Source organism: Notolabrus celidotus, chromosome 1 (assembly GCF_009762535.1).
Source record: "Notolabrus celidotus isolate fNotCel1 chromosome 1, fNotCel1.pri, whole genome shotgun sequence".
NCBI classification, from domain to species: domain Eukaryota; kingdom Metazoa; phylum Chordata; class Actinopteri; order Labriformes; family Labridae; genus Notolabrus; species Notolabrus celidotus.
The window spans coordinates 30,972,292-30,985,510 of record NC_048272.1 but is presented as its reverse complement, the minus strand read 5'-3'; the positions used below and the strand labels follow the sequence as shown (position 1 = coordinate 30,985,510).

The 13,219-nt window shown below is 42.5% G+C and overlaps 1 protein-coding gene across 1 annotated transcript; it reads left to right on the top strand.

Annotated features, from left to right (window-relative positions):
• The first annotated feature begins 5,992 nt into the window (after window positions 1–5,992).
• mkrn2 (makorin, ring finger protein, 2) lies at window positions 5,993–12,885 on the top strand. Its single transcript, XM_034683609.1, has 10 exons — window positions 5,993–6,122; window positions 8,205–8,333; window positions 8,432–8,562; window positions 9,140–9,271; window positions 9,375–9,556; window positions 9,817–9,882; window positions 10,275–10,423; window positions 11,771–11,881; window positions 12,018–12,162; window positions 12,254–12,885. The coding sequence occupies exons 1-10, from the start codon at window positions 6,097–6,099 to the stop codon at window positions 12,404–12,406; spliced, it is 1,224 nt and encodes a 407-aa protein (XP_034539500.1). The 5' UTR covers window positions 5,993–6,096; the 3' UTR covers window positions 12,407–12,885.
• The last annotated feature ends 334 nt before the right edge of the window (window positions 12,886–13,219 follow it).

Genomic DNA, 13,219 nt, shown 5'->3' with positions numbered 1-13,219 from the left:
TAAGCACTTTACTGGAGTAACATCAGGATCTGATAAGCGTATTGCTTTGATCACTTCCAGAGCTGGCCCCTTTAAACTCTCCATTATCCTTCTCCTTTTGTCTTTGTCAGAGCCATCACTTTCCTCAACCATCAGGTAAGCTTGCTCTAACCAATGGTCAAACTGTTCCTCTCCAGCCAGAGTAGGTACAATACCTGAAAAGACGCGCAGGCGGCGATACCCTCCGCTCTCTGCAGCAGGTTTGTTTGTCTTGTCTATTAGATCGGTAACTGCACGAATGAGGGACTCTTCAGGAGAGGGGGTATGTTGTGACTCAGTGAATAGAGCTTGTACATCATTCATTGTTTTTCCCTCTGTCTGTAAGAGAGCATTCAGTTTGATGTTAAAGTCATCCTGAGGCTTGGGCTTATTAAATGCAGTGATAATTGACCAGGCTGTCGAACCTTCAGGTGCTGTCACTTCCGGTGGGACATTCTCTGCAGTGACTGTCTCTCTGCATTCACAAAGCACGAGCATTTCATTGTCTGTATCACTAAAAATCCGCCCTCTGACTCGGACTCGACCAAGACACTTAATGGTTTGCATTGTTTCTTCAATAACTGCTATCTCTGTGTTTTCAGGGACGACTGTCAGCAGGGCACGGCTCTCATCAAGCGCTTCTCCACGACACCACTTCTTCAGTTTGTCAACCATTGTGCTTGCCATGTTATATGTGTGAAAATGTGAATATTAAGTGTGAAATTATAGCTCAAACTGTGACTGTAGGAACCCAAGCGCAGAAAATAAAGTAAATCTATCCCAATTGATCTCAATATAATCCCAGCGGTGCCTCCATTTATGTAGCCCACCTCTACCCACTGTTCTAGGTAAGGGCTTCCTAGGTTTTCTATGTAATATTAGAGACTAATATAGGTCAACTACTTTATTTAATTTACTGCCTCTTAAGTCCTACCTATGTACTCTTTAAAGTGTTATATTACTTACTACACCTTTAACACTCTCAGTGAACCGATCACAGACACACACACACACTTAAAAACAGGCAAAATGACCAAACAGTAAGTTAAATGCAAAACTTATAATTTACTTAACATGTAAGCAAACAATATTCACATCTGCTCTTAGATTTTATACTGTAATAAACTATGTGAGGGGCCCACTCACCAATCACACACACACTCACACCAGCCGGCTTATTTAACCATAGAAACCTTATAGTTGCAGGCCTGAGCGATGCTTGGGAGCGATGGGGTCCAAACTTAACGGATGCTTCACGCTATGAGCAGACAAAATAAACAGTACCGGTTTAAGTAGTTCAGTGCGTGGTCCAAGTTCACTGGAAGAGGAGGAAACAAACCCCGTGTCCTAAGATGGCGGCGAAATCCCCGTCTGCTGGTCCAGGCATAGACTCCCGTGAGCGATGTCCGGAGGAAAAATAAAATAAAATACAATCCAAAGGCACTCTTCTAGCAGTCTCTTAGCACTTCGGTCACGACCATCACGAGCTTCACCTCCAGGCCGGAATGATGAAAAGTAGCATTAGCAAGCTGAGTTAGCTAAACTAGTCCTCGTGCAAAGCATCCACTTAGCTAGCGAATGTTAAAAGTCTGTGTGCTAAACCGCTTCAAAGTACCACAAAACACCCTACTGAAGGACAGACTTCGAGCTGAAATGTCCATAGGTAATCCAAAAAACATGAAACGAGGGTACATTACCGACCATTGGGTTAATGATCAACACAACTCTTTCATTCATTCACTCGAACAGCGGCGCACACATTGCCGTCTCTCCCGGTCAAATTAGCGCATCACCTCTCCTCTCTCACTCACGTCAAGCTACAGCCAATGACTAGCAGCGGTTGCATACACAGCACTTCCTGTTAGCTTTTCACAATAAAACAGAAATACAATACATCAAAAGCATTTTATACTTTACTTGTTTTTAACTTATACTCCGGTACTTTTAAGAGTTTTTAAACCTTTATTTTTAAACTGTAACATACCTTATGAACTTTATCAATGTATTAACATACATACCTTATGAACTTTATCAATGCATATTTGTCTGGGTTACAATTATGAACCACATATCTGGAACACACTCCCTGAAAGCTGCAGGTCCGCTCCGACTCTCACCTCTTTTAAATCAAAGACTAAGACCTTTTTATTTGCCACTGCCTTCCTATCTTAGCTTATTTTAACCCACTTTAAATTAAAAATTTGATTACTTTAATTATATTTGTCATTTTAATTGTGTTCTTTTATGACTGTCTGAATGTTTCCAATGCTTTTAATGTTTTAATGTAAAGCACATTGAGTTGCCCTTGTGTATGAAATGCGCTATACAAATAAAGCTGCCTTGCCTTGCCTAACATGTTTTTCATTTCTGTTCCTGTTGTTGGGCAGGTAAAACCAGACAATTATAATCTTACTGTGATTATAAGTGCTTTGTTCTACTAGCTTTCCTGACAAAGTACCATTAAGTATGTGTATTTTTGTCATGTAGTTCATTTTTGAATAATGGCAATGACATGAAAACCCTTTATTGGTTTGCAATAAATGTTACATAATTTTGGGGGGAAAAAGATTAATTTACTGACATTGGATTATCTTTCTTTAACAAGTTTTCAAGGGATTCACATTTTCAAACACATAGTGAAGCCCAAATTTTCTTTAACAGAATGTAAGGTAATCATTAAGAAATGAATGTCATGATGTGACTATACTTTGGGGGACACAAGTCAGGTAAGTTATGAATACTTCTTGGGTGAATTAATGAGGAACACCTTGTGGTTTACATTTTGGAAATTAATTGAAGCTACCTTATGTCTATGGTGGCCCTGAAGAGCAAAACACAACAACATTTCAGAAAACACGACGACATATCAGAACACAAAATGACATGTTAACTATTCTCAACACCACAGGGCTTATTCTGGAAGTCTTTACATTCCACCATTTGGATATTGCACTTCAAAAGCAAACTCCAGTGTGAGGAATGTGTTTCATTTCCATCTCCCATGGACAGTCGCCGCCAGGATCCAAACCCTGGACCCTTGCATTGAAAGGCAGCAGCTCTGTCCACCACACCACAGGGCAACTTTACAGTGTTTGCCTCTTTAGGTCTTTTCATTTCACAATTTTTTGAAGTAGTTTAAAAACACAGCTCATGCACATATGAGGAAAGTGTTTTATTTCCATCTCACATTAGAAGCCCTTAGTTGGACCACCCGAACCATCAGACTGTAAGGCAGCAGCACCACCTTACACCACCTCCGGGTCTGTTGTTCTTCCTGCACTTCTCTCACTTCCTTTTCACGTTTTTGAGGTGATATTCTGGACTTCATGGCTTTTTTCCTGCTCCTCCCTGCCTCATCCATCTTCCTCTGTCCCTTCCACACTTCCTGCCTCAACCTTGTACAGTCCCTGCCTCCACCTTCTACATTCCCTACACTGGACTGGAACTGTAAGGCAGCAGTCATATCCACAACACCACAGAGATGCTTAGCAGTGCATGCGTTTTTTCTGTCTTTTCATACCACCATTTTTTTTTAGTTGTTTGAAAGCAAAGCTCAATCACATTGTGAGGAAACTGTTAATTTTCCATATTACATTTAAAACCCTTATTGGGATTATAGGTCATTTCATTTCACAATTTTGTATGTGTAGTATAAAAGCACAGCTTAACCAAATTGTGAGGAAAGAGTTTCATTTCCACATCACAATGGAAACCCTTAGTGGGATTTGAATGAACAACCATCAGATTGAAAGGTAGCAGGGCTATACTCAACACCACAGGGCTAAGCAGGGCTGCTTGGTTTAGCTCTATTTTTGAGGTCTTTTCATTCCATGATTTGGATATTTTACTTTGAAAGCACAGTTCAAACTATAGTGTGAGGAAAGTTTCTCCCCACTGGAATTTGAACCCAGGACCCTTGAGTTGAAAGGCAGCAGGGCTTTCCAATTTGCCTCTGCCAGTCTCTCTAGGTTTTTTCATTTGTATCTTAATGGTACTTCATAAGCACGGCTCATCTCCTTTGTGATGAAACATTTCATGTTTACCACCAAATAGGTCTCTGTCCAGGATTTGAACACTTAAACACTTAAAGGCTAACTCGATCACGCCTTACACCACCTTACACCACCTTACACCACAAAGTACCAAGCACCACAGGTGATCCCAGGCCAGCCTAGCAGTGCTTATCTAACTGAGATTTAGGTGTTTTCAGTTACAGTGGGAAAAGATTGTTCCTCACATGGAAAGCCTCATTCTAGGATATGAACCAAGAATTATTTTGTTGAAGATTGTCTGTGCTAACCATCACACAATTAACTGTAATGATCAGAGTTCATTCTCCAAACTAATCAGAAAGAATACCATCCTGTTACTGTTCCTAAAGTCATCAGTGTATATGTTTTCAGAGTACTCTCCCAAAAGCATTCAGATTACATGTAATCAGAGTACTTTCCAAAGAGTAGTCAAATTATGTGTAATCAGAACGGGAAAAAAGGAAAAAAATGTGCTTCTGAAGTGAAAAAGACCTGATGCTTTTTCATCTGAGGTCTGACACCTGACACTGAGACCTGAGGATGTCCTGATATGTAGGCTACACCATAGGAGTATTAGGCTACATTACATGTGTATCCTTTGTTGAAATAATCCTATTTCCATCTCCTCTTCCATTCCTTCCATCTCAGTTTAAAATTTTGTGCAGGGACTCAGCTGAGTAGAAGTAATAGAAACAGGAAATGATGTTGAGCTGTTGCGTTCTGTGGAATCAGAAACAAGATGTGTTGTCATTCCCCTTTCTGTTTTGTGATATAATGTTGTGTTTTCAGCAATGTTGTTGTGTTTTGCCCTTCAGGGCCACTGTACATTTCAGAGCTCTGACATGTAATATTTACATAATAATGGAAATATATTAATAACTAAGGGATAAAATCAAGGTAGAAAGTCATTACTGACATATTTAATATTCAGTGAGGCAGGACAGGTAAGAAAGAGATAAGTGTTCATACTCACATAGACCCCCCCCCCCCTCCCTTCGGAGCTCCACCAAGACGACGCCCCCGCTCACATGCACAAGCGCTGCTGATTCGCGACCGTATGATCATGACTGATTCTAAACCGGTCCTCAGCACATCGTTTGTGTTTTGCACTACGTCAACTCATGTCTCACTCAGCGGTAAGAAATCACCAAAACATTATCATAGGGAAAGTTAAAAACACAAACAAACATGGCTATCGTTAGTACTCACAACTGTCATTATCCAGTTGTACCGATGACACGATATCAGGAAAAGCTATAATACATATGATATATCTAAATTTTCTGTAGGACTTTCAAAATGTCATTTATTTTTTCTTTTGCTTGTCAGAGCCCCGGTGGTGAGAGCTTTTTAGACTCGGATCTGGACTACAGTCCTGAGCAAAGCACCTCATCGGGTCAGAGGGTACAGGCAGAGGTCGAGTAAGAGGGGCAGTAAATACAGACAGGGGACAGGGAGTGCATGCCGGGGAAATGTACACGCAGGAGGCGGGCAGGACGGGATTTGATTGGTTTCGCAATTTGACTCCTGATGGCAGGGATGGGTTGGTGTTTTCCCAGGTTTACTCCGGCTGTAGATAGCAGCTTGCTCTAAATCTGACTACCAACCCTAGCTTTAATCTCAGAATTCTTGCTTTAATTTCAGAATTCTGGCTTATTTTTTAAGAATTTGGGCTTTAATCCCAAAATTCTGGCTTTAATCTCAGAATTCTGGCTTTAATTTCAGAAATCTGGCTTTTATTTCAGAATTCTGGCTTTAATCTCAGAATTCTGGCTTTAATTTGAGAATTTGGACTTTAACCTTAATTTTGATTTTAATGATACGAAAACAAAAAAGGTGTTTTTACTGGCTCAACCTTTAAAATAAGTGTTTGTCAGTGGCCCTGATCCTGTACTCTTACTAAAGTATCTCTCTGCTTGAGATAGACAGATTGATACTGGGGAGGAACCTTCCTGCTGTGATTGCGGTTAGCTACCGGATTTGTTTGGGCGAGGCACCAACGTGACAACTTAAAAGCAGCCGTCATTCCCGAAGCTCCGCGAGGAAGATGAGCACCAAACAGGTGACCTGCCGGTGAGTCTGTCGCTCTGTTTGTCCCCTGACTGTCCCTCACCTGTCTGACTGTCACTCACCTGTCTGGCCGTCAGGCTCGCGCTCGGGTTAGTGACGGAAACACGGCGGACGCGTTAGCCTCGTGCTAATGTTTTTAGCCGTTAGCTGCTAGCTGTTAGCTTGTGTCCTTCTTTCAGTGTGTGTGAAGTTAAAGAAGGACGAAGGAACACTACATGGCTGATACTCCCTTACACATCCAGTCAGCCCCGTGTAATACACTAAGGAGGATGGACGAAAGATTAGAAACATATAGATTTAGTGTAAGTAAACAGTCAGTACAGAGACGTAACGGTACATGGATTCAGACATATTCTATGTTCACATAAACGCCTTTGTTTATAAATAGACTCATGCCAATATGTTTGTTTTCATTTCTGTAAGTATATAAACTCACTTACTAGCATTATGTATATGTAATAGGTGCACACGTATACAAAATATATCCGTAAAACTTTAAAGGACAAAAAGTCACAGACAGAAAGGACTTCCTGTGCTCAGTAGATACAAAGAGATCCACACGAGATTTGTACAAAACTGTGACATTACTGATTGGTAAATAATCACGGAAAAGTAGCGCTGTTCTTTGTTGGTGATTTTGGTGTCAGATTTGGCAAACATTTGGTTTATTTCATAATTGGTTATTTTAAATAGAGAAACTTTAATCTGTAGCATGGCAACAGTGGAGGAAGCTTCCGAAGTTCTTGAATTGCCTTTGGCGTTTGGCTGTAATTAAAGGTTGAGGTTTCTTATCTTTTGGTTTTACCCCTGAAAATTATCCTTAAAGCTGCTGTTGATAGTCACAGAGTAAATATCTGTTCAGAGAGAGGTACTTCAAATGTCAACACTATCCCCCCCAACCAGATTTCCTCTCAGCCCCCCAACACAGATCAGTGTGTGCAATTATGATCGCGCCAGACTCATAACCAATCGGAGGACGTAGTAGGGGCCACCCCTTAACCAATCAGCACAGAGGATTGGAGATTAGCAATGATTGGTCCGTCATAACGGGAATAAGGGGAATAATAACATTGTATGATCCAAAGGCATTGGAAAACCCAGAGATTTCATAATAGTCTCAAATTACTCCACTTACTGATGAGTACCGATGGGCATTATGACCTTTTCTCAAAGCCCAGCAGAAAAAAAGTTACGTTTTTCCACCATTTCTACCAACAGCAGCTTTAAAGGGATATTTCAGTGTTTTTGAAGTGGGGTTGTATGATTTTTAAATAACTAGTAATTGTTCTAGCCATAATGGATTCTGCTCAGCTCGTCCCCTGTAATGAGAAATGGAACGCATGTTAGGCTACCGTTTCTGCAGACGGTGTCATTTCTGCCACGTAATTTAGCTAACCTTGAAAGAAATTTACCCGAGCACTTATCTCGGTTTAGGTGTATGCTCTACTGGGATTTTTTCAGCATTTTAATTTGTTGCAGAAAGCCTGTTCGTTTTTCCACTATTTCTGGACACAACATAGACATGCTCCAGGGGCCGAGCTGAGCAGCATCCGTTGTGGAGTTACAGCAGCAGACAAAAAGGTGTACAGTACAAGAATTTCAACAAGAATATATATAGAAAAGAAATGTCCATCAGAGACGACAGCTTGGCCTTAATTCTTCTGTCAGCCACCACCTCCACAGGGTCAAGGACTGAGCTGTCCTTCTTCACCAATAATAATATAATATAATAATAATAATAATAATAATAATAATAATAATAATAATAACATGAATAAATAATAATATAAAAAACATTTAAAAGTCTCTTCAGCTTAGACTCCGATTTCTGTTTCGGTAGCATCATGCTAGCAATGACCTAGAGTGAAACACAGCTAACCTTTTCATCAGACTCGTTTTACACATGAAAAGATTCCAGAGATTCTTCAGTAAGTTGCCATGGTAACCTGGAGATAAACTTGCTGAGCTTTCTGATTCAAACCGTCAGCCAATCACAGAGCAGTTGTTGTTTCCTTGTTACTGTGGTGACGAGTGTGTGTCTGTCCTTTGCTGTGCACTAGGAGTTACAGGTGTGTTGTGTTTCAGGTACTTCCTCCACGGCGTGTGCAGGGAGGGAAGTCGCTGTATGTTCTCTCATGACCCGACCACCAGTAAACCCTCCACCATCTGCAAGTTCTACCAGAGAGGAGTGTGTGCCTACGGAGACCGCTGCAGGTGAGTCTGAACAGACAGGTAACACCAAAGTGATAGGTACCGCTTTTAAATTACATCACTTCCTGTGTGTATTCAGATGTGTTTGACCTCCATTGCAGGTATGACCACGTGAAGGCCTCATTCAGAGGAGGGGCAGGACCTCCAGAGAACCATCCTCCTATGGGAGGAGCTGGGGGCGGGGCTCCAGATAGAGGTGGGGCAAAGAAGACGATGGTCCTTAGAGAAAGAGGTGAGAGACACACTAAAGCCTGATCTATACTTCTGGGCTGTAGCCTACGCCGGAGGTGATGCTCACCTCCTCAAAAATGTAACTAGGCCTAGAATCAATGCCGATCCAAAGACTTGTGATTGGTCTGCTCACTGGCGGCATTGTATTTCCCACATTTACAGCACTTCTGGGATCCCGGACATCGGCCGCACATCCTCTCCGACGTCTCCTCTCTATGCTTCCGTGTAATCATGTCTGTATGATAAACAGCAACATGTATCAGCTGTAGATTAACATAACTCGCTCTGAATCGCTGTAGAAAAGTAAACAGAGATCGTAGCGGCGCTGGTGCTCATGTCCGCGTCGGACCCTTCTGTGAAGGGGCAGCACAGAAGTATAAATCAGCTTTTAGACATGACAGCCATGTTGTGCTTCAACTTGAGTTAACGAAGGAGGCCGTCTAATTATTAAGATAGAAAAAATGTTCTGCAGCGATTTTCATCAAGTGACTGAACGCTGTCTTACAGGCTAATATCTGTCTGTCTGTCTGTCTGTCTGTCTGTCTGTCTGTCTGTCTGTCTTTCTGTCTGTCTGTCAGCCCTTGGTGTAGACACTATGTTCGGGGGTCCAGTGGAGAGCTTGGGGCCGGGGCACATAGCGGCAGCAGCGGCTCCTCAAACATACGTGGACGCCATCAGGACGGGTCTTGACAGCTCAGCACCAGAACAAGGTTGGTTACAGGAAATGCTTGCTTCTGATTGGCTCTTAGATGTCTGTCGTCTGATTAATAGTCGTCACTCACAGACTATGTTTTAATTTACCTGTTCTCTCAGCGCCCCCCCCTCCCCCTGTAGGCGGGGCTTATCAGGACCTCCCCCAGCTGTGTCCGTACGCCGCAGCTGGACACTGTTACTATGAAGAAAACTGTACTTATCTCCACGGCGACCTGTGTGAGGTGTGCGGGCTGCAGGTGCTCCATCCTCACGACACAGAGCAGAGGAGAGCGCACGAAAAGGTGTGCACGTCACTTTGTTTGATTTTATCAGTTGCCTCATCAGACCCACACGCACATGCACATGCACGCGCACGCACACACACACACACACACACACACACACACACACACACACACAAAAGGGAATTTAGAAAATAATTAATCGAAGATATGCAGCAATGTGTCTTCGTTTCACAGCACAATTCAACTGATTTCAGAAACATGCATATGATAGAACTGTGTGTAAATATCCTGCAGCATTAATGTCAATCTGTCTGCAGATGTGTATGCTCGCCTTTGAGGCCGACATGGAGAAGGCGTTTGCAGCCCAGCTCAGCCAGGACAAGGTGGGTGACATCCGTTACTGATCGGGCTCTCATTTAAAACCACTGTAATGGGAGAAAGCATTTTGGAGTGTCCACTCTTTTTATAAATATCTTCTTATACTTTGCTTATCTCAACAAGTGTGATTTTTAGCTTTAATGCGGACTCTGTGAATGAAATAACTACGGTACTGCAGGTCAAGTCTGCCACAACTTAACCAACAGAAGTGTAAAAGTGTGCATTTAACTTTCCCAAACTCCAGTGTTTGTTTTAACTATCAGGAACCTGCATGGACCCTGGCCTTCAGGCATGAGGTGTTGAATATATCTGAGTGTTTTTGGGCACATTTCAGGGTTTTAGGATGAATCATCCTGTTTGTTTGTTGGCAGTAACGGTGATTGCTGTTGTCGTTCAGGTGTGCTCTATCTGCATGGAGGTGGTGGTGCAGAAGGCAAACCCATCAGATCGCAGGTTCGGCATCCTGTCCTCCTGCTGTCACACCTTCTGTCTTGCCTGCATCCGACAGTGGCGCTGCACCAGAAACTTCAGCAACAAGATCATCAAGTAAGAGTTTACAAGGCACAAGCCTGAACTGTGTCTGTAATGTGGCGATAGCTTGAATCAAGTGACAAACAAAAGTTTTCACAACTTGCCAGATAATCTAAACTCCTCAGTCACTCTCCTTACAGTGCGCTCCTGTTTATTCCTGATCCCATAAAAAGTAGGTAGTGTCACAAAGTTTGGGGAAACCGCACAGAGATATACTTAATGTGTCCGATATATTCCAGATGAATAAACTATCGATGGTCCATACGTCATGCCATGTGTCACCAGAAGATCTGCATTCTGATTGTTCCGATTTTTCATTTCTGGTGAATTATTTATGCGTTTAATTTGCTTTATTCGCGTGAATCATTTTATCAGCGTTTGGTGTGAACGCCCCATAAGAGAAGGAAGGTCAGCTCAGATGGACTGAAGTTTTTGGGGCATGGAGCAGATTGTGTTTTAGCCTGGTCTCTGAAATCTAAACAGTCTCTGTTTCAGTCTCTATCCAAGGTCTCATCAAAAGTTGCTCCTGCATTCTTTTGTGGTGTTGTTAGAAAGCCTGGGAGATTTATCTAACTTTAAGAGGAAGTTCTCGTGGAATGAAATGGAAAATACTAAGATTAAATATCTCAGATGCAAATTAAATGTTACAAGTAAAACAAACCTGAGCCTGTGCTGCAGGAGTGGAGCTGGTGGAGCTGTTGATTTGACGTCTCGCTCATTCCACAAACAAAAACACACCTTTTTTAAAAAGTCATTATTTAAAACTTTTGCCTTTATGAAAGGACAGCCCAAGAGAGACAGGAAGTGCAGGGTTTAGATAGAGGTGGAAGACATGCAGCTGAAGGTCATGGCCTGGAATCAAACCAGCGACCTCTGAATTGAGACACACAAATCAACCACCAAATACACATTTACCCTTCAACAAAGGAAATCATGTTTGAGAAACATTTAAATGACATGTCTTTATATTTTACCGCTTGACCCATGTTCTATCTGTTAAGATGGAGGAGGCGGGGTTTACGACCTATACTGCAGACAGTCACCTGGGGGAGCTCTAAATGTTTGCCTTCATGTTGGTGCTATCATTTCGCTAAGATTACTATACAGTCCACGGTCAGGAAGGGGTCTCTGGGTTCAGGACTGGTATGTTTTAAAGCGAGGCCCTCATGCCCTCAGAGGGGAGTCTCTGAGGTAAAGACAAGACTCATTTTGGTGTGTGGAATCACAAGAGCTGGGAAGTCTTGGAGGTTTGGGAAAGATACTGCAAAGGGGTCCAGAGATGAGCGATCAACCCCTGTTGTAGTTCTGTGAAGTCAGGACAGGGTCTTTGAGATCTGTCTCCCTACTCTCTCTCTTTGTCAGGGCGTGTCCAGAGTGTCGAGTCTCCTCAGAGTTTGTGATCCCCTCGGTTTATTGGGTGGAGGACCAGGACGACAAGGACCACCTCATAGAACTCTTTAAGTCTGGAGTTGGGTGAGTTTTATTTTCAACAGATGGGAGCCTGTTGATGAAACCTTTGAAGATGTGTTGTAGTCACGGTCGACCTGTAGGTTAAAGATCTGACACCGTAATATAACTCCAGTGATTAATTTATGTTCTGTCTCTGCAGTAAGAAGGCGTGTAAGTACTTCGATCAGGGTCGGGGCTCGTGTCCGTTCGGAGGGAAGTGTTTGTATCTTCACGCCTTCCCCGATGGGACCCGAGCAGAAGCAGACCGGCCTCGGAAACAGCTGAGCTCCGAGGGAAACGTCCGGGTCAGACTCTTTAATTTGAACCCAAAGTTGTAGTCCATCAGGTCAGTGTGTTGGGATTTGTAGTTTTTAACATAATTTGTTTGTTTCCTAGTTTATGAACAGCGTCCGTTTGTGGGACTTCATCGAGGAGCGCGAGCAGCGACCCGCCGCAGCCCTGGATGATGACATCACAGAGCTGAGAGAGCTCTTCATGCAGATGTCTGGTCCGAGCCACGATGGTGCAGAATCCGGTGCAGACCAGTGAGGACCAGATCAGATCAGGTCCACCTGTTAGGGGGGAGGGCGACCATGTTTGTGGACAAGTAGTTAAATATAAAATCATGTGATCACTCTGCAGTTCTCTGGTTTTCTTCAGTCTATCATTTCATGAAGGTTATTGATTACCAATTTATCACTACCGTTTTATTTATAGTGTAAATAAGCTAATACAGAGTCAGTGTGAAGTCATCCAGTGGTGCTGTATTAAGCTAATGTCATTATTTTCACTCTTATCCAAACAAACCTAAAACCTTCCAGCGCTCTCACGGCTGACAAAGATTTTAACATGGAATAAGAGACGAGCAGCAGTTATAACAGTTTAACGTACGTGCATCAAGCTGCAGCTTAAGATTTTACTTTTCATTTTTCCCTCTGTTTGTTTTAGTCATCAACCTGTCTCAGATAAGTGTAAGAAATGTTAGAATATTAAAACAACATCACCACAAGTCCTCGCAGGAGAGGCTACTGAATTGTCTTTTTTTCTCTTTGTAACCAGTCCAAACCAAGACTCATTCAATTTTAAGATAACCAGCTGAAAATTAGAAAAGAAGGACCGGGATATTTAGCTCCTTCATGCTTGAAAAGGACTCAAATGAATTTATTTAGTATTCATTAGAATTCATCAGAACAGCCGTTCTCTTAAAGCATCCCACTGCCAACTCCAATGTTCTTAAGCGACTCATTTCCAAGTTGTTGAAACAAAATTATAAAATCAGACTAGCCGACTTGCTCGCCTGAAGTTGAGAAAACAACCAGAAAACGGTCTGAACTCAGCCCCACCGTCTGCAGGTTAGCATGT

Coding starts and splice junctions, on each gene's coding strand:
- mkrn2 (XM_034683609.1), top strand. CDS start 6,097: ATGAGCACCAAACAGGTGACCTGCCG. Junction 9,272..9,374: donor CAGCTCAGCACCAGAACAAG/GTTGGTTACAGG, acceptor CTGTTCTCTCAG/CGCCCCCCCCTCCCCCTGTA. Junction 10,424..11,770: donor TTCAGCAACAAGATCATCAA/GTAAGAGTTTAC, acceptor TCTCTTTGTCAG/GGCGTGTCCAGAGTGTCGAG.